The sequence below is a fragment of the Neopsephotus bourkii genome, unplaced genomic scaffold (genome assembly GCF_033783945.1).
Source record: "Neopsephotus bourkii isolate Nb327-2 ecotype Australia unplaced genomic scaffold, CSIRO-AGI_Nbou_v1 NB_384, whole genome shotgun sequence".
Taxonomy (NCBI): domain Eukaryota; kingdom Metazoa; phylum Chordata; class Aves; order Psittaciformes; family Psittacidae; genus Neopsephotus; species Neopsephotus bourkii.
In genome coordinates, this window is record NW_026900889.1 from 916,999 (window position 1) to 936,471 (window position 19,473).

General features: G+C 52.6%; 1 protein-coding gene across 2 annotated transcripts in view; it reads right to left on the reverse strand.

Annotated features, from left to right (window-relative positions):
* PRKCB (protein kinase C beta) overlaps nt 1-19,473 on the reverse strand; it is a 103,475-nt gene that overhangs the window by 24,179 nt on the left and 59,823 nt on the right. For both annotated transcript variants that reach the window (XM_061349145.1, XM_061349144.1), the window contains exons 6-11: nt 15,732-15,888; nt 15,179-15,313; nt 13,619-13,715; nt 10,227-10,373; nt 4,037-4,210; nt 215-306 (exon numbers count right to left, since the gene is read on the reverse strand). In XM_061349145.1, coding sequence (XP_061205129.1) covers nt 215-306; nt 4,037-4,210; nt 10,227-10,373; nt 13,619-13,715; nt 15,179-15,313; nt 15,732-15,888 — 802 coding nt within the window. The remainder of the gene's footprint in view (nt 1-214; nt 307-4,036; nt 4,211-10,226; nt 10,374-13,618; nt 13,716-15,178; nt 15,314-15,731; nt 15,889-19,473) is intronic.

Here is a 19,473-nt window from a genome sequence, read left to right on the forward strand (position 1 = left end):
ACCACTGCAATGTATCCCAAAGATGGGCTGGAGGCACCAGCACCCTTGCACCAGGCAGAGTCATCCTGCACCTTCTGATTCCTGCTGGCCTCTCTTTCCCCACCTTTCTGTCAAGGCACCACAAATGCCTGTGGCTCGGGCTATCTGCCAGCTGTGTGACAAAGGTACATCAAATACCTACCCTAAGGTGCCAAATGAGGGCTACTGAACTTACACAGCATGTGGCTCTTTAAACCTCCCAACCTGCTGGATCTGGTACATTAAGTCCCCACCATTCACATATTCCATCACAAAATACAAGCGATCCTAGAGGAAAAACAAAAGCAAACAATTAGCAGCACAATTATCAGAGCAGGGAACCCGCAGGGGTCAGAGCTGACAGCTCCAGCCTGGAGTGCTCATGGCAATACAACTGTCATCATTGCCCTCCCCAAGGGGAGCAGGTGGAGCTGGTGCTCACACAGAGCCTGTCAGACACATGTGCCGATTGCTTTGCAATGCTCTGTTCTTTAGCTCTGCACCTCTGCAGAGCGATCCAATGGGGAAGGTGAGTGGAGGAATTCCTAAACCAGCTTTTTCACTTCCCATTGGCGAATCTGCTCTCATTCTTCACCGAGGCCGTCTGCAGGGTGCTGGAGCAGACACCTCCCCGTTGGTATTTGCCCAGGCTCTGCACAGCTTCAGCTAAGAGATGCACAGGGGTCAGGAGTTGCCATGAGCAGGCAGTGACCGGTGTGATTTGGCCAGGCTCCGGCAGGGATGCGTGGCATTCCCAGCTTGAGGTGGGGAGGTGGAAGGAGGCTGCACAAACCCCTCACCCCCCATCCCAGCCTGGTCTGAGGCTGCACTCAATGTTCACACATCATTAATGAAGCAACAGTTGAGAGTAGAACAACCAGGTCCATCAGTGCCTGTGACACGTGCAGGGAGATGCAGCCGCAGCCACAGCCACCAAGGAGCACACACTGACTTTGCCTCTGATGTGTAAACCGAGCTTTGCTTTCATTCATTCTCTCCAGGTGAAAGCATTCCTCCTCTTCCACAGCCACAGAGGTGCAGACCTGAGGAATTCCCAAACAAGCTTCTGAAAGGCTGTGTTTTGTTCTGCACCATGCTTGGAGCCTGCACCCTGCACTGCCCTAGAGCTGTGGTGAGCTGCTGGGGGTGTGGAAAAGTCAGCACTGCTCCTGCCTCCATTGGAAGTGCTGGATGTAAGCCCAGTCCTCGAAACATGGCTGGGAATTCTAGAAACTGTGGGTGATGATCAGTGCTGAGAGCAGCAAGGCAAGAAGCAAGAGCTGAGCATTCCCACCGAATCGGATTAATAGTCCAAAAGAAGCTGGATCTTCTCATGCTGCATCCCAAACAGAGCCCTGCAAGTCCTGGGTAAGTCCGAGCTCCACTCACCAATGCCTTTCCCTGGGGAACTGTGCCCTTGGAACACCACCTCCCTCTGATGGCTCACAGCTCTTTTTAATAATGGGAATTGCCTGTGAGGAAAATCCTGCAAGACTGCCTAAAGCATGAAATTAAACCGCTGTGGGATGCTCCTCTGGGAAGGAGAAGCAGCAGCTCTGGACCATCATCCGAGTGGGTCCTCCCTGCCAGCAGGCACCTGCTGTCATAAAGATCTTAAAGCTCCTCCAGCTCTACCCGTGCCATGGGCAGGGACCCCTTCCACTGGAGCAGCTTGCTCCAAGCCCCTGTGTCCAACCTGGCCTTGAGCACTGCCAGGGATGGGGCAGCCACAGCTTCTCTGGGCACCCTCACAGTAACTCATTATATTTCCCGTTCCTCTTCTCCCCCTTAAACAAACCTTTCCCTGTTTTTCAGACAACAAGGATGAGCAGCCCAGAAGATATGCAAATGTGATCATTAGCACAATAAGGGCTATGGAATAACTTGGGTAATCAGCTCCTCCACCCATCACAGCCCCAATGCACAGCCCTGTCAGCAGGGCAGCCTCAAAGGTAATGAGACTGTGCCAGAGGGGCAATCAGGCTGTGTAAAACATGTGGCACTGGTGGGAGAGGAGAGATTTTGGCTTATGAGATGAGTGGGAATTTGGGAGCAGCCTCTGCCAAGGTGTGGATCCAGCACAGCAGCAAGGCATGGGGCAAAGTCACCTTCAGCAGCCAGTGCCACGCTTGTCCCCCTGTGACAGCAACTGGAAAGTGAAGCAATGCTGCGCTTGTTGCAGCTGCTTCCTAAATATATCGATCGGCTTCAAGTAGGAAGAATATTAAAGAGAAGGTCTCTTGAAACAGGCAGCTGAGCTCTAAAAGCAGGATTCGAGCTTTCCTCATTTGGGTGGAGAAGAGAGTGCTGGTGCTTCAGAGAGAAGAGCTGTCATGAATAAAGCAGCCAGATGGCTGGCGAGCCGACGGGCTGGAGGGAGGAGGGACATGGAAAGCTCTTGTCTACAGTAAAAAAGAATGGGATCTGTCCAGGTCTGGAGCATCTGAACTCACCGAGCAACAGCAGGTTACAGATACGTAAATACCCCTTGCATGAGCCAAGAGCAACTCCCAGGGCTCCTTCCAACACCCTCCTCCTAACCACCCACCCTTTGGTCCAGCTCCTGCCTGTGCCCATGCTGGGAACCAGAGTCAGAGCATCACCGCTGCTGCTGTGCTCTTCACTGCTGAGCCCAAGGGACACCCCCAGGAGCTTTCTGGGGCAGAGCACTGCAGGACCCCTCAGCCAGGCCAGCACGGGGCTCCTCTGGTGCATCAGCTCTCTCACTGCTCATCTTCCCTTCTTTCAAATGCAGATTTGGGGCTTTTCTGTCTCCCACCAGTCACTGACAGCCCCGATGAGAACCGTGCTCTGCGCTGTGCTCCCAGAAATCAAAGAGCTTTGTGCCAGCACTCGATAATACACCCTGCTATACATTTTGATTACATTACAAATACGATTACTATTAAGCTACTATAGGTCTGCCAGGAATAATCCTGTGCTGACTCACTTGAGATGCCAGAGATGCTGTGTGAAATAGCTTCTCCTGCCACAGTCTGATTGCTGTGCTGCAAAGCCGGTCCATGGGCTTTAAATACACTGCATGTGCTCCGTAAATGAAATTCCTGGGATAATATTAAAATGTAATCCTCCTGGAAAGCATTGTCATGGCGCTAAAGGACCGTGCAGAGTCCCTCTCTCTTCCCACTGACATGTACGGGGACATTTTCATTCACAGGTCACTCATGGCCGGACAGAGATTGCTTTAAAGGTCCCCTGTCCCCTTCCTGCTGCCCCTTTCTGCTTCTGGTTTGTACAAACTCAATCACACGCCTGTTTCAAAGTGAATTTCCTGTGGTTTGTATTAGGTTCCACTCTCTGCTCGGGTTTTCTGATCACCAGAATGAATCCAAAGGAAAAGCACAGCACTTTGCTATCGGATCACAACAGATGTGGGATGACGGCCACTTGTGGGGCTGGGGAATCACATCCAACACCACCAACAGCTCCTGATGAAACAGCCTCAGGGTGCAGGTACTGTATGTTACAGCCTCCAGTTTAACACAGGGACATAAAATCCCAGCCTGGTTTGGATTGGAAGGGACCTTAAAGCCCATCCAGTTCCAACCCCTGCCATGGACAGGGACCCCTTCCACTGGAGCAGCTTGCTCCAAGCCCCTGTGTCCAACCTGGCCTCGAACACTGCCAGGGATGGGACATGTTGTTCATGGAGATACATTTGCAAGGAAATTGGACAAGTTGTGAGGTTGCCAAGGCAGAAATTACACTGCTGCTTTGGCAAGTGCAGTGATGTGCATCAGGAAGGAAACATGAATGAAAGCAAAGGTAAGTTGTCAAGAAGCAAAGATACATGACCAGGGCAGAAGTGTCTATAGCTCCATCTCCACAGCTCCTGGGTGCCCTGCAGCCATCCAGAGAGGCACTGGTCTGGGTAACCGGTGACATCGGGTCTCTAAGAGGGTTTGTGCCCATAGGCTCACCAGTTACTAAAACCCATTGTGCAAAGGGCTCAGCATTCAGGGTGCAGCAGGGTTGCAGCAGTGGCACCAGCACTTACCATGGTCTGAAAGCAGGAGTGGAGCTGGGTCAGGAATGGAGGCTTCCCAGAGAGAGCCAGGACTCGCTTTTCAACCATGGTGCACTCTACATCATCGTCCTGGATTACAACATCCTTCTTCAAGATCTTAACAGCATAGAGCTCATCCGTGCCCTTCCTCTCTGCCAGCATCACCTGCATGAGGAGAGGATACGCAGTGGGTAAAGGAAAACATGGATCTGCAACACCTCCAGCTTGCCATGGCCAGCAGTTAGAAATAACACCTTGCTGTTTACCCTGCAGCTCCCATTCTAACCCCAAAGGAATGCAGAAGGCTACCAGTGGTATTTCCAGAAGCATTTAGGAACCCCAAGTCTAACAAATAACGCTTCTACATCCTCGCTCCATCATCACCTCAAGGAACACAGAAAAGGGTTTGCTCACGGCTGAGCCACTGATCACCTCTTGTCACCTTCCGCCCCTGAGTCGTGCCTCAGTTCAGCACCCTCAAGGTGCAAGCAGCATCGGGGCAGGGTGTCAGGAGCTCGAACACAGACTCCATCCCATTATGAAGTGGTAAAAGGTGCAAATTGGAAAGAGTCAGTTTATAGCCAAGAGTAAGAAAACCCAGTAAGATTTTTTCTGCCTCACACCTCCCTCTGCAATACACACAGTGATCAAAGCGCAGCTACGTGCTGGTCCATCACCCAGGCAAAGCCCCCCTCATCCAGCAGAATCCAACCTTCCATTTTAAACCAGTTTCACCCATTTGAGGGTTAATTTATCACAATAAATAGGATGCACTGCTTCTGCTGGTGCAATTTGCCCTGTTAATCCCATCAGCCCCAGTGAGGATCCTCAGACCACGCTCCATCAATGTAAGCTGCTCCTCAGGCTGCTGCAAAACAGACTCTGACCTTGCTTGCATCTCTCCTCCCCGCACTCTCTCATCACATTAGATTCGAGTGCTCAGTGGAAGTGAATTGCTTTCCATTCAACAAAGTCTGCTGAAAGCCTCCAGTCACAGCAGCAACACGAGTCTGGGTGCTTTGAAAATAAACCATGAGAAGCCAGCATCACTGGGGTGGAACTGAAAGGCATTCCAGGCTGGAGCAGACGGGCAGAGGAAACGTGAGCGGGTCTCACAGATGACTTCTGAGACACTAAGGATGGTGGAATTCACCCTCTTGTCAGCCCAAAGCAGACACGGGGCTGGAGCCCTGTTCTCCCTGCTGTAACGTGCCCGGATTCCCCATGGAGCACTGAGCATCCCTTTGGAGCTGGACCTGGGGCAGAGCCGGTCCCAAGGCAGAGCAGCCCAACTTGGGGCTTGGGGTTCAGGCAGTGCTGTGCCAGCCCTGGAGCAGTGAGGCAGGAGGAGAAAGCCTGGCAACAAGGCAGGGAACACAGCTCAGGGACTGGGGACAAGGCAGGGAACACAGCTCAGGGACTGGGGACAAGGCAGGGAACACAGCTCAGGGACTGGGGACAAGGCAGGGAACACAGCTCAGGGACTGGGGACAAGGCAGGGAACACAGCTCAGGGACTGGGGACAAGGCAGGGAACACAGCTCAGGGACTGGGGACAAGGCAGGGAACACAGCTCAGGGACTGGGGACAAGGCAGGGGACACAGCTCAGGGACTGGGGACAAGGCAGGGGACACAGCTCAGGGACTGGGGACAAGGCAGGGAACACAGCTCAGGGACTGGGGACAAGGCAGGGAACACAGCTCAGGGACTGGGGACAAGGCAGGGAACACAGCTCAGGGACTGGGGACAAGGCAGGGGACACAGCTCAGGGACTGGGGACAAGGCAGGGGTAGGGACTGGGGACAAGGCAGGGAACACAGCTCAGGGACTGGGGACAAGGCAGGGGACACAGCTCAGGGACTGGGGACAAGGCAGGGGACACAGCTCAGGGACTGGGGACAAGGCAGGGGACACAGCCCAAGGTGTTCAACGCTCACCCCCTTGTCAGAGTGGAGATAAGAGCACGCTGGGGAAGAGCCCTGCTGGGAACACGCGGCTCTGGCTTGCTCAGGCACTTGGCTCCTCTGGGCCTGGCTGTCCTTGCCTCGCTGCTGCTCAGGATTAGCTGGGAAAGGCACTGAGGCTCCGCGGCGCCAAGTGCCTTGGAGAAGCCTCTGCCATTCCCATCTCCATCAGCAGGGCTGGGACTGCAGCCGCCACACACCGTGCTCATCCCTTGGCAGGGCTGAGCAGCACAATGACAGCTTCAGCGGCTTCAGGAGCTCATTTATTCACTCCCTGATGGAGGAAAGTCGAGAACCGGAGCCCGGAACAGCTCAAAGTGCTGCTGCGATGCAGCCCAGTAAGGCACTGCCACTGGGACCATATTAGTGCTTCATCCTTGCCACTGACAGCTCCCTGAGGGGTGTTGCAACAGCCCTTTGCACCCAATGACGAGCTCAGAGCACCCAGCAGCATGGGCAGCCCGGTGCCCTGCCTGCAGCCAGGGCAGCAGACACAGGAGCTCCCCTGCACCTCTGCCCTCATGCACAAACCAAACAACCCCTTTCAGTCCATCACCTCCAGTTATCTTCACCATTTGTACACGAGTTGATATTCACAAGTCGCCGTGGGCAGGTGCTAAAAGCCAGGGCTGGTTTTGAAGTGATAAAAGCAGATGGGCTTTGGCCATTCAAAGGTGGTGGAAAAAGAGAAGCGACCGCTCCAGGAATGCAGTTTATGGGAAAACTAGGAGTAAGTGCACTTTATGCAACATTAACTATATACAGACCTACCTTGCTATCACAACCCTTCCAGAGTAACTAAACCAGGGAATCCCTGAGCTCAGGCTATGCTTTATTGCCCCAGAGGGACCACCAAGACATCCATGTGTGATCCCCACTGCACCAGGGACGTGGCTACCACCACCACCGCACACTTGGGCTCTGCAGCACAGCGAGAGCCAGAGGTTGGCTGGTGCACCACAATAAATGCAAACCACTGCTCCAGGGTGTACATGGACCATAAATGTTTCCCACAGCAGCTTCCCAATGACGTGGCGATCCCGAACCACAGCTGAGCCATCCAGCCTGAGATGTGATGGAAGATGTGAAAGGAAGAGGACTCTGCAGCTGCCTGCACCCAGCTGCACCCACAGCGAGGAGGCCCAGAGGGGAGCGGGTGTCTGGGTGCAGCAGAGGATGCTGCTACCCTCACGTCATCTCTCACATCTGGGCTGGCAGAGCGAGTGGCTCCAGATGCTGTCGGGGTGTTGTGAGAACTGGCAATCTGCACACACAGAGGGGACTGCAGGCTCTGGGCTGCAGCCAACAGAGAAGCTACCTCCTGCACCCAGCGTGACAGGCACGAAGGGCAGGCTTGGCCTCTTCTCCGAGCAGAAGATGGGGCTCTTCACAGCCCATGGGCTTGTGTGACCGTTTTGGGCACTGCTCCACCCCTGCCTGTGGCAGCTCGGTGGTGCAGGGAACCACAGCTCATCCCGCTGTGTGGAGGAGCCTGCTCTGTGCTTGTGTATGCCAGGGGCTGGCTCCTGCACGCTGGCATCACAGCTCCTGTGTGACTGCAGCGTGGGGACAGGTAAGGACACAGGAGGAGGACAGCCACCGATGAGCCAGCTTCATAAGGACAAAGGAAAAGATTGGGACCCCCTCACTGTAGATACAGGAAGATTCACACAAGTGGATGCCCTCAGCACACTTTGGAAATGCCACGAAAATCATGGGTGAAGGAGGGAGAGGGAACCTAAACCTCACCACGTGCCCAAGGACAGGACACAGCTCTGCAAGTGATAGAGCAAGACCAGCCCTTCTGCCACATCTCACACCAAGAGAGGGGAGAAAAGCATTTTACAGCTCAAAGATTATCAACAGGACATGGAAATTGTCTCCCATTGCAATGTAATCCATAGCTGCACAGGCAAAAGAATCAGCCCTGCTCAGAAATACACCATAAAACCCCCGGGAAAGATTGACAGCTTGATAGCATGACAGATTGATTAGCTGCAAAAATATGAGCAAGGCACATAATTTAACTTTCCTCTATTTATATTACAGCTAAGCAAACCAAGGGTGGGCTGTGCCAAGCGCTGCCTTCTCCAGTCGGGAACATCTCCCATCCCTGTGCCAGCCCAGTGCCGGAGGACTGCCACCAGTCACGGCTCCTGGGGGCACTGATGGACCCCAGCAGGGACCAGGCCAAAGCCACCTAAACTCAGCAAGGAGCCCCCAGGGTCACCCCGTGCCCTAAGGCTGAACACGCTGAGCCAGGACCATGCACATCCCAGCCCCTGCCCCTGAGCTCCTTTCCAAGCAAATTCCAAAGCAGTTGTCCAGCCCCTGAACCTTGATGTTCAAGGCCAGGTTGGACACAGGGGCTTGGAGCAAGCTGCTCCAGTGGAAGGGGTCCCTGCCCGTGGCAGGGGTTGGAGATGGAGGAGCTTTAAGGCCCCGTCCAACCCAAATCAGTCTGTGACTATGATTTATTCCTGTACTACAGAGTCCTTGTTTGGGAATGCTCCAGCACAGTAACTGGAGATATTCTGAGCACAGAACAAGCAAGTCTATTAAACTTCACCAAGGCCATCACATGGGTACTCCTGACCCTGGACACCACAGCAGTGGTGGAGGGAGACAAATACCGGTCAGTAAACCCGGGTGGTGATGCCCAGGGGTGAACAAGCTGATGCCTGAGGCAGAGTCCCTCATGCTCAGAGAGAGCCAGGCAGCAGGGCCTGCAGGAGGGATGCTGCAGCACGCGGCCAGCACAGGAGCAGGCAGTGCCAGCCCTGGAGGAGGACGGTGATGGCATGGACATCACCCAGGGTACTGAGGGCTGGGAACCGGCAGGATCCAACACTGGGGAGCTGGGCTCCTCTCCCACAACATGGCACGGATGAGGGCACCTTCCAACACATCCAGCACCTCTGTGAATGCACAGCATGCAGGTAGCAAAGTGTCCTCTGCACAGGGCCCTGTGGGCACCACTGACCATGCCACCTCAGCATCCCCATGCTGGAGCCAGGCAGTGGGACACCCGGAGGGGATCCGCAGGGAATGCTGCCCAGCAAGGCGCAGGCACACGTGAGGGTGAGGCTGCATCAAGCCATAGAAACCAACGTGCTGTTTTAATTAGCAGGAATTAGCATATTTATAACATTCTGTTCCAGGGAACAGTTGCTGTCACACATCCCCTTATATAAGCCACGATGCCGACGGAAGCGCTTGCTAATGTTTCTCAAATTGAAAGGGGGGGGAACTACAACTGCAGAGTTTCCAGATGCCAGGCAGAGATTTAAAAGGGATTAGGTGTTGGGAGGGGGAGAAAAGGGGGCAAAAGCAATGTGGAAACTGGGATGTGAACACATTCCTGAGGGAGAACAGCACAGGCACAACGCACGCAGCTTTCCTGCTCCTCGTGCTAACACACAGCGAAGGTGTAAACCACAGAGTAACAGCAGCCTCCTCCCTGGCAGCATCGCTGGTGGATGCTCCACGTGCTGGGGACCATCAGGAGCTCCCCACCCTCCTCCTGTCACAGCTGGTTCAGAGCAGGGAGCAGGAACCAGCTCGGAAAGGCGGCTTCACCCTCATGTTCAGGAGAGGATGGGTGAGCATCACTCCCCTGGCATCCCCTCCCTGCCCGCCTGAAGGCAGAGCAACATTCTCTGCAATTAAGGCAATTCCCTCGTTGGAGCAGTGTTGGGCCATCATCCATCAAGCAGCAAACACAGTGCTGGTGCACAGCAGACGCAGCCCCCTTCCTCCGGAGCCCCAGCAGCCACTTGAGCGCTGGCATTCCTAATGGAAACCATGACAAAGTTGGCCAGACCCCAAGGAAAAGGCAGGCTCCGAGTCCCGTAATTACTCTAAGAATGAAATTCTGGTACCACTCACAACCCGTCTGGAAAGTTAATTAAAATGTTCATGTATATTTGCAATTATTGGAGGCAAAAACGGCCGCATCAAAGAGGACTTTAAAGGCACAGCACAGGCGTTGCTTCCCACAGAGAACCCCTGAGTTTTGTGGTGGTCTCCTCAGGCATCTCAGCTCCCCATCACTGTGACATGGCAGCACACAGCCCATAAGGGAGCCAACAAACTGGGTTCCCATCACCTTAACACCAGACCTCCCAGTCAGAGCAAGGACAGATCACACTGGGGCATCCCCATGGCTGCAGCACGTGTTCAATATGGAAAGCATAAAGGTGAATGTCGGGTCCCACCTTCCCAAAGCTCCCTTTGCCCAGCACCATCAGGAAGTTGAAATCCGACAGTTTCATGCGATCCCTGCTCCCGTTGTTGTCGAATTTGGAGATGGCATTTCTTGTCTTCTCATCTGCAGCCTTGGACCCTGTTCCAATCTTGGCTCTCTGCAAAGATGGAGATGGGATGGGGAAAGAAGGAATTACTGAAAACTGGGGAGAGAAGTCATTATAAACCAGTGAGTGCTCCTGAAATCCCATGTTCATCAGCTCTTTTCCAGCACCCCTGAGCTACAGGAACCTTTCCTACAAGAGACCTGGTCTATTGGGAGGTGTCCCTGCCCATGGCACAGGGGTGAAACTGGATGAGCTTGAGGTGCCTTCTAACCCAAACCATTCTAAGTGCAACAGGGACAGAGCCAAGAAGGGCATTGGAGGAGTCCCCAACCCCAACACTTTGCCCTGGTTATTGGGGTGGTTCCCAGTTAAATCTATGCAAAACGATCTGGGAACCAAATCTGCCCATTACCTGATCACCCCCACTGCAGCCTGTGCATCCTGGAGCTGCCCCATAATGTGCTCTAGGTGATCCAAAGTGCAGAACAGAGGCTTAAATAAGCTTTTTTCTTTCCCCCTCAAAACCAGCTTCTGTCTCTCACCCCACTAGAAAAGGGCAGATGAATATAACTATATTAAGGTAAAACACAGGACTTTTTATGCAGCTCCACCTCCGTTACTCTCTGATACTGATGAGAACTGCTCTCCTGTGCCGGCTGAGGCTGAACGTGGGAAGCTACAAACGCATTTGGAACGAAGCAGAATAGAAAGCACAGCTCCTGCTCCCCCAGCATCCGCTGCATCACAACTGCCTATTAAGGAACCTCACAAAGCCCCCCCAGGTTTAAACACTGAATCTCATCAGTGGCCCGGTGCCTCCTCACTGGGCTGGGGGCTCTCCTTTGCTGAGCCACCGTTTGTAAAAGCTATCTCCCAATTTCAATGTTTAGAAATAGGCGATGGGATGAGGCTTGTGCCGAGCTCAGTCTAGCATGAAATTCCATTAACCCGATTCCAGCAGTTCAATTTGGCTGCTGCTCGCAGCTCCTCCAGATAGGAGCCTCACAAGTAATCTCCAAGCCTTTGCTGCTGCTAATTGGTTCTTGCAGGGTTCTCCATGCTCTGCTCAAGGTCACCTGCAGCACCTACAAGCATCCCAAAACCTCCAGCACTGAAAACTAAAGGAATAGTCCCTGGGAATGGCCAACATCAGCTCTGCACCAGGGGGGAGGCAGAAACCTCCCAACAGCCGCTGGTAGCTGCTGCTGTGTGCGCAGAGCTGCCCATGGGATGTGATGGCTTTCCAATGGGAAAGGGCCATGCACTGACAAGGAAACTGTCACCTCTCCCAGTGTACAAGCAGTTTTCCTCACTGTAATCCTTAGGCTTCTGCAACGTCCCCACAAGAAGGGGATGCTGAATCAGAGCATTCCACTTCAGATCAGCTCAGGTGACACAGAGCAGCTCTGGCATCAACCAAAGGCAATGAGGATCCAACTCTGGGACACCCGACAGCAGCAGCCTCTGTGTCTCCCCTAGCTGTGTGACTGCCTTCAGCAGCCCTCACCCTGTTGTATTTCAAAGCCATCTTCAAAGGGAAGGTGCTTAGCAGCAGTTATATTCCATGACAGCTTCCTGAATACTCTATCACAGCTGAAAAACAATCTCATCAGATCAGCCCTGACACCAAATTAACCTTTGTGAGAGCAAGCTGCAATAAAATACAAGGGCACTATCATGTTTCTGTTAAATGACACCCAAAAGAACAGCTCTGTTCCAGAGGAGCCCATATTCCTCCACACATCCGCAGCCCAGCAGCACTGGGCTTGGCCGTGGGACCCCATGGAGCATGGACCAAAGCAGAGCAAGGCTTTCAGCCCTGTGCAGAGGGGAAAAGAGCAACACAAAGATGGAAGAGGATTCCCATTCACTTCATCCCAGCTTCAGGCACATCATTCCCACCACCCAAGGGTGAGAGTGACCTCGGGTCCCTCCTGCTGCCTGCAGCTGCTCCCCAGCCTGTGTCTGAAGAGGGGCTGCTGCAACCACCCTTGGCCTCGCACTCGACCTGTGGTCACTCACACAGGGTGTCCCCAGGAGACAAGGTGAGGACACAGACACGGAGCAGCATCCCTGACACAACGGGCTCAGCAGGCAGCCTGGCCAGGAGGGGAAAGGGCTTTCCAGGAAAGAGCCCACAGTGAGAGTCAGGAAGATCATCACCGCAACTGAAGTGTCCTGCTTTGGCTATCGAGTGTCCCTAATGTCTCTAAGTGAGTACGAAAGACCTTTAACCTGTATTTAATAGGCTCACACCATCTCAAGACCTCTTTAAGGTTTGAATTGCACCAAATACTGCTTACATACTGTGTTAAAAGCACACCTGACCTTCACTGCCTGGCTCCATTTGTCAGTGTGAATTTACTACACCTGAGTCTGTGCTATAGCAGCGGCTGAGGCTCCCATCCATCAACTTGTCCCAGCAAGCTGCTGATAAAGATGGAGCAGAACTGGCAGCTTCCTGCAGTGCTTTTGTGGTGTGAAGCCCGGGATGTGCAGGGTCTGGGTCACCACAGGGATCACTGGTGCCATGTGCCACCTCACCCAGCCACTGCCCTCCTCAAAACCCATCCTGGCCCCATGGCACCCGGCTGGGCACAGGGGCTGCCGTGATGGCTAAAGGCTCAGAGAGGTTTCCTTCCTGAGATCAGATCCAAATCCAATGCTATTAATATCTTAATTCACCTCAGTTGATGATATTAATTCATAATCAGCAGCATGACATTAAAAACAGATGAACAAATGCTGTTATATGGCACCTCAGAGGGTACAACTGCTGTACCACGTGCTGGCATCAGGAGCACGGTTACATCAGGTCACTCTGGGCCATTCACCATCCTCATCCCTCTTCAACTGGATTTAAGTGTTGGAAACACGTTAACTGATGATAATGTGCAACCTGTTTGAGCTGTACTTCTTTTGGCCACCACAAATGATGAATTGCGCAGCCCTAACAGAAAGACATTGAAACAACTCACGTGAAAGGGGAGTCTTTGCTGTGCTGTGAGGAAAAATGATCTAGAAATGGTGTCAGACCCCTTCCTGCTCACAGGTATCAGAGGCAGAGACGAAGCACACCCCTGGCAGAGCACGAGGCATTACACAGAGCTGCGCTGCCCAGTAAGCTGTTGTATTTTCAACCTGATGTAAATGCTAAAGCATCGTTTGCATCGCTCTCATCTCCTCACCCCCCAGAAGTGACTGTTCCTTTCCGAGGTGGCAGGGAAAGTCCCTTGCGAAGGGCATGGCAGGAGGCAGCACAGAAACCCCCAGATACACAGGAGAAACCAATTCACCTCAAACTTCTGCCTCAGCTCCTCGTTTCCTTCTTCTCCCTCCGGAGGCACCGGGACATTGAAATACTCGCCCTCCTCCTGGCTCAGCAGCTTAAACCTGGAGGGACACGGGGAGACGCCAAGGTCAGGATGGGAGGCAGGGGAAAGGTCAAGCAGCAGCTATCAGAAACCATGGAAGTGTTGCTCAGATCTGAGGTGTCTCACACAGCCCAGGGCAAAGCCCTGGCTCCATCCTGAACATGGGAATCAGCTGGGTGCTATCCAGAGACTGCACTGAAGAGACAAAGGGGATAACAGAGGGGCAGGCTCTTCCTTTAAGCTTGTCTTCCCCATTAACTGCAGTTGTTTAGGCATGAAATACACATCAGAGCTCCTTCACTCCAGCCAAACGCTGTGACTTAGATTTCCACTTACAGGAGTTCTAAAAGGCTGGGAAAACAACCAGGCTGTGGCAGCGCACCGACTCCAGCCGACACACGCACCCCTACAGGAGACTGGGAATCTGGGGGGAGTGACAGTTTTCTCCTGTTTTCCAGAGGAGAAGCCACATCTCCATCAGGGTCTGCTCTGTGACAACGGAGGCTCGCAGACAGCCCCACAACATCACAGCCAGACCCTGCCGCAGCCCTGTGATGGGCCAGGGCTCCCTGGGATCACCATGGAGGGAGCAGGATCCAGGGAGGACCCGGTGCTATGCAGGTGTCCAGCCCATCCACTATTCCTCCTCTCCGTTCCCTGCTTTAAATGAGATACATACCCCTTCCATGGTGGAAAAGGCAAGACAGAGTGAGGGGTGTTTGCTCAACTGGTGGAATGCAAATGAACAGCACAGGTTTTGGTTTCCAGAAGACGTAATATCTATTTCCAATTATTACATTTGACATGGAAAGGGAACAGAGCTCTCAAGCATCAGTGCCTGGGGAAAAAACCCAAGGAAATAAGCAGCATATGTCCTGCTGGGGGAGATAAAATGGAAATGAAGAGACCCATTCAGTGCGGTGTCGCAGCCCCACAAGGCTCACCCTCCATAGGGAACAAGGGTAATTACACACTGGAGCATTCCTCCTCCTGGTGAACAGTGCCCCTTGGCACAGGTTCTGCTAGTGTGAGTGCTGTGGAAGGGCTGTCCCTGCCACACATCACAGCCATGGTGCATTCCATTCACCAGCTCACAGCCGGGTGCTCCTGCCCAGTTCAGACACCAAGGAATTCAACCTGAAAATGCTGGCTTGGCAAATGCTTGGGAAGTGAGAGCCTGCGGGGACACCAGGCAGAGCCACCCATGGTTGCTCCTGCCCATGGGAGGGAAAACCCCACCTCCAGCAATGCTGGAGGGGCAGAAGGACACAGGGGGTGACACAAAGTGAGGCCATGCAGGGACACTCAGGCACCCAGCACCCGCAGGACACCCATATCCCTCCATAGGAGCCACAGAGACTGCTGGTCCTTGAACAGAAGGGTGCTGGTAAAGGACAATGGGCTGCCACATCTTCCATCAGGTACAAAACCCATCAGAGCTGCTTTTGCCCACTGTGTTTTTAAAGCAATCGCCACTCTTACCATCCATCGACTCCCGACTTCTGCAGCTCAGAAATCCCGAAGGACAAGGAGCCCATGAAATCATTCCTGCTGGTCAGATCCCAGTCCCAAATCTCCACAGACAACCGCCTGTCTTTGTCCGCCTCTTTCAGTTGGCTGGAAGAGAGCAAAGAGAAAGGGCTGGTTTAACTGCAGAAGCCATTGCTATACCACCATGCCCCTCCACACTCCATAAGAGCATGGATGCAAACGGAAAGGATGGTCCTCAGTGTCTGTTCAATGCTCTATTTAACTATTTAATTATCTATTTAATTATTGGGATATTTAATTTCCCAACCACATCCATTTCAAACGGAGGATGCCGAGTTCCTGCCCTCAAACCCCCCACTTTGATCAGGGGGCAGGGCAGAGGTTTGCCTGTTTCTGAGTCCCACTTACAGGACCAAAAGGAATTATTTCCCATTGAATCGGCTTAATGCCCTCTGAATAATTCAATCAGTGCAAACCCAATCCCATTAGTTCTTAGGGGGGAGAAGAAGGAGTTGAAAAGTTTGAACGTTTTTCTTCTACTCACAATTTAAATGTCTCGTTCCACTCAGGGTTCAGGGAGCACTTGATAGTTTTGGTCTTCTGTTTGCTTTCGTTTTTGGGGTCAGGGATTAGTTTAAGCTTCACGTAGGGATCTGACAAGCCATTAGGGTCCATAGGAACTAGGTTTTTAGCATCTCGTACTGGGGAAGAGAGAAAGGATTAAATTCAGTATCCAAAGTACAAAAATACCCAACAATTGACAACTTCCCTGTGCGCCAAGAGCAAGTGTGAAAATAGTGATTAAAACCGGAACCAAAGCTGAGCATGTGCAGACCCAGCCATTCCATGGGGAATGACGTGCAGTTACCAACGCAAAGCAAGCACAGCTCCAATGGATGAGGGAGGCTGAAGGAGCAGCTAAAGAGATCATTTTCCCTTTCTGATGGGATGATTTGTTGTTTGCTCTCGGGTTTAAACAGTTTAAAGCTGCTCTTGTACCTTGGTAAGCAGAATTACACTAATCTGCATCCTTCTTTTGGGAGCATCGGGATGATGCTTTCCATGGAGAGTGGAAATAGGAACAGAACAGGGTGAGGCTGGCACCCGGATGCACCAGGCCAGAGGCTGAGCACACAGCTCTCCCTCTGGATCCCCTTGGCCTCAGATGCCATGGTCCCAAGGGGACATCCAAGTGAGAAGGAGCAGAAGAGGGGAGAGCAAACCTGTGGGCAACCTCGACTGCTTGCAATTGGGTTGCAGCTTTGGGAACCTGACTACAGTCAGGCTGACCAAGCATCTCTCCCATGATTAAGTCAGTTTGTCTCCTGGGAGAAGGGTCTGGTCTTCCCTCCAAGCCCAATAAAGACACCAGAGATGGAAAGTCCAATGGGACGTGATGGAGCAGGGCTGTAACAGGGGAAAAGCTGCTCATTGGAAGCCCAGAGCAGGAACTCCCTCCCCTGCACTGCAGCCAGGACTCAGTGCTCCTATGGTGCCTTCTCCAGCCAACCCAAACCCCCTGGGTCTGTGCAGGCAGCACTGCTCCTGCCAAGCCCTGTGCTTACAGAGCCCCCAGCTCCTCCTCAGCACAGCGTCAGCTCCCCAGGCCAGTGCACACCTCGGGATCAGGCACATGGGCTGTGCTGGGAACAGGGAATATGGCACTGCCCAAACTCCCATTGGATCACCCCCAGCTCTGCTGCGAGGTTCACTGGGGACACAGCTTCACCCCCTAATCCAGCTGCGTGTGCAGTGCTGCAGGATGTTAGGGGATCCTTTCAGAGAGTCAGCAAGAGCAAACACAATTGCTCTGTTCCCAAATCACCAGTGAGGCGTTCCCAAGGCAAGGCTGGGAGCCAGAGAGGTTTGAAAAGCAAATGAATGCTCCGAAATCTGCAATCTGCTGCTGCCCTCCTGAAGCATCGCCCAATTTCCGGCTCTGGAAGAAAACTCATAGCCAAAGCTCCAGTTTGCATGTATAAACCAGCTCATTAATCAAACGGGACACCCTTGACAGCAGCTCGTGAAGCACAGAGAGGCCAGCCTGCTGGGAAATGCCTGCTGCCCAATTGCAGGCGCCTGGCAGCTCTATCGATTCCACAGCACTGGATATTCCGCAGACAGGTCTGAAGAGCCAGAGCCACCTCCTGCCCCTCCGGCAGAAGGGGAAGGAATGACTTCATCCCTGACAGCCCCACAGCAGTGATGTACAGCGACCTTGCAGCGCATCCATGGTCTCTGGGGCAGGTCGGGTCTCTGCTGGGAGATGGAGCATCAGCACCAGTGGTCCATGGGGTCAGGGATGCAGATGCAGCATCAGCACTTACGAACAGCTTTCTGAGCTCAAGTGTGAGAAGCAGAGGACATGTGGGGAGGCTCTGGCCGCTGGGGCAGTCTCCTCCTGTAAGGTGTTTAGGCAGCAGCCAGCTCATCTCAGCAGGGATGAACTGTGCCAGCACCTCAGCACCCACACAGGGAAGAGCTTCTGCCTAAGAGCTCAGCTCAGTCTCCCCTCTGGCAGGTTCAAGCCATTCCCCTTGGCCTGTCCCTACAGGCCCTTGTCCCAGGACCCTCTCCAGGTTTCCTGGAGCCCCTCTAGGCACTGGAGCTGCTCTAAGGTCTCCCCTTCAGGAGCCTTCTCTTCTTCAGGCTGAACCAGCCCAGCATTGTCAGCCTGTCTCTGCAGGACAATAAAACATCAGCCACCTGAGTGGCTTTCAAGCCAATTGCTTATTGCCAATGTGCTCTGTATTGCACAGGCTGCTCTCTGAGTTCGGGTCAGCTTTGCCCTGGGCCATCCATCTCTCCATGGGTAGAAACCCACAGCAGCACCAGGGCTGGTGAAGCAGCAGCCCCTGATGTATGTTACCTGTTCTGCACCAACCTCATCCATGTACTAACCTGCACAGCACCACCAGCCCAACTGTCACACGTTCCTCTGTCTGTAACCATTCCCCATGACACACAGTGAGACTTCAGTTCTGCAATATCCTAACAATCATTTGCATGTGCCATTTAATGAGTCTTCCCCAAAGCCTGGACATCAATCCCCACTCTGCACTTCAGAGGATGCACAGTGGTTACTCTGCGGCTCATTGTGGACTCTCAGTCAAACCCTTCTGCTCCAAGCTTTGTACCACATGAGCAGACAGGCTTCCGATCTGCTGGGGGAGATCTCCAAGTAATGGGTTTAATTTCCAAGGGCCCTGCCAAGGCTCTGCACTGATAGAGCCCAAATGCCTTCCCTCACCCCTTATCACAGAGGAGAAGAATACATATTTTCTCATCATTGTTACAAGCTTATATCTGAGCCTTTTTGATAGGGAAAAGGCAGTCTTTATAACCATGCTTTTGAATGATAAAACACAGAAGTGTATTAGTGAAAAACCCCATGGTAAGTCCTTCCAAGGCACTGCCTGACTCCTTTTATAACCTTCCTGGCTTGAAAATGAGTACAAAACCCTATTTTCAATGATCCTGGTCATCTGCAACATAGGGAGATGTTGGAGCACTGGGGGAATATCCCATCTCCACACCGAATGCGTGCAGCCCACTGCCATCATGTAGGACCACTCAGCCAGGGAAAACTGATGTCATTGAAGGTGTCCTTGCTCATTGCAGGGCGTTGGATAAGATGAGCTTTGAAGGTCTTTTCCAACCTAAACTATTCAATGATTCTACTCTGATTCTCAGAAGCCACTTACCCGTGGGGAATCAAACAAGACCATGTCCCCTCACAGAGAGGATGCAAAATCATCTCACTCCGAATCAGTGCTGCATGTTTCACCAGTGTAACGTCCTCCAGAGACAAATGAATAAGGCTTCAACATTTATCAGGCCATTGTTTGCTTCTTTAAGGAACAGAAAAAGTAATTCCTGACCCTCACAGTTAATCAGTTTATGCCCTGAAGCATGAGATTTGATTACCTCTGTTATTATCTCAGCATGCAGGCCTAAGGATTTCATTAATGGGAATAATTTTATCTATTCATTTAAAAAACCCCAATCGCTTCTGCCTGACCTTATGTAGCTCGCTGACTTTTCAAGTAGAAATCAACAATTAAGTGAAAGAGAAATAAAAGCCCCCAGAGGTGCAGCAGTAATACCTTGCCTCGGGAGGAGCGCGCTCCTCTCCAACCGCTCCCAGCATTTCTATGACAGTTAAATTTGATGGAAATTACTTTCATATCAGTCACATTCTGACAGTTTTGTGCATCATTAAGAAGTAGTAACATCATTATTAATAGTGATGAGTAAGAATATTACAATCCCATTTACAGCAGCTG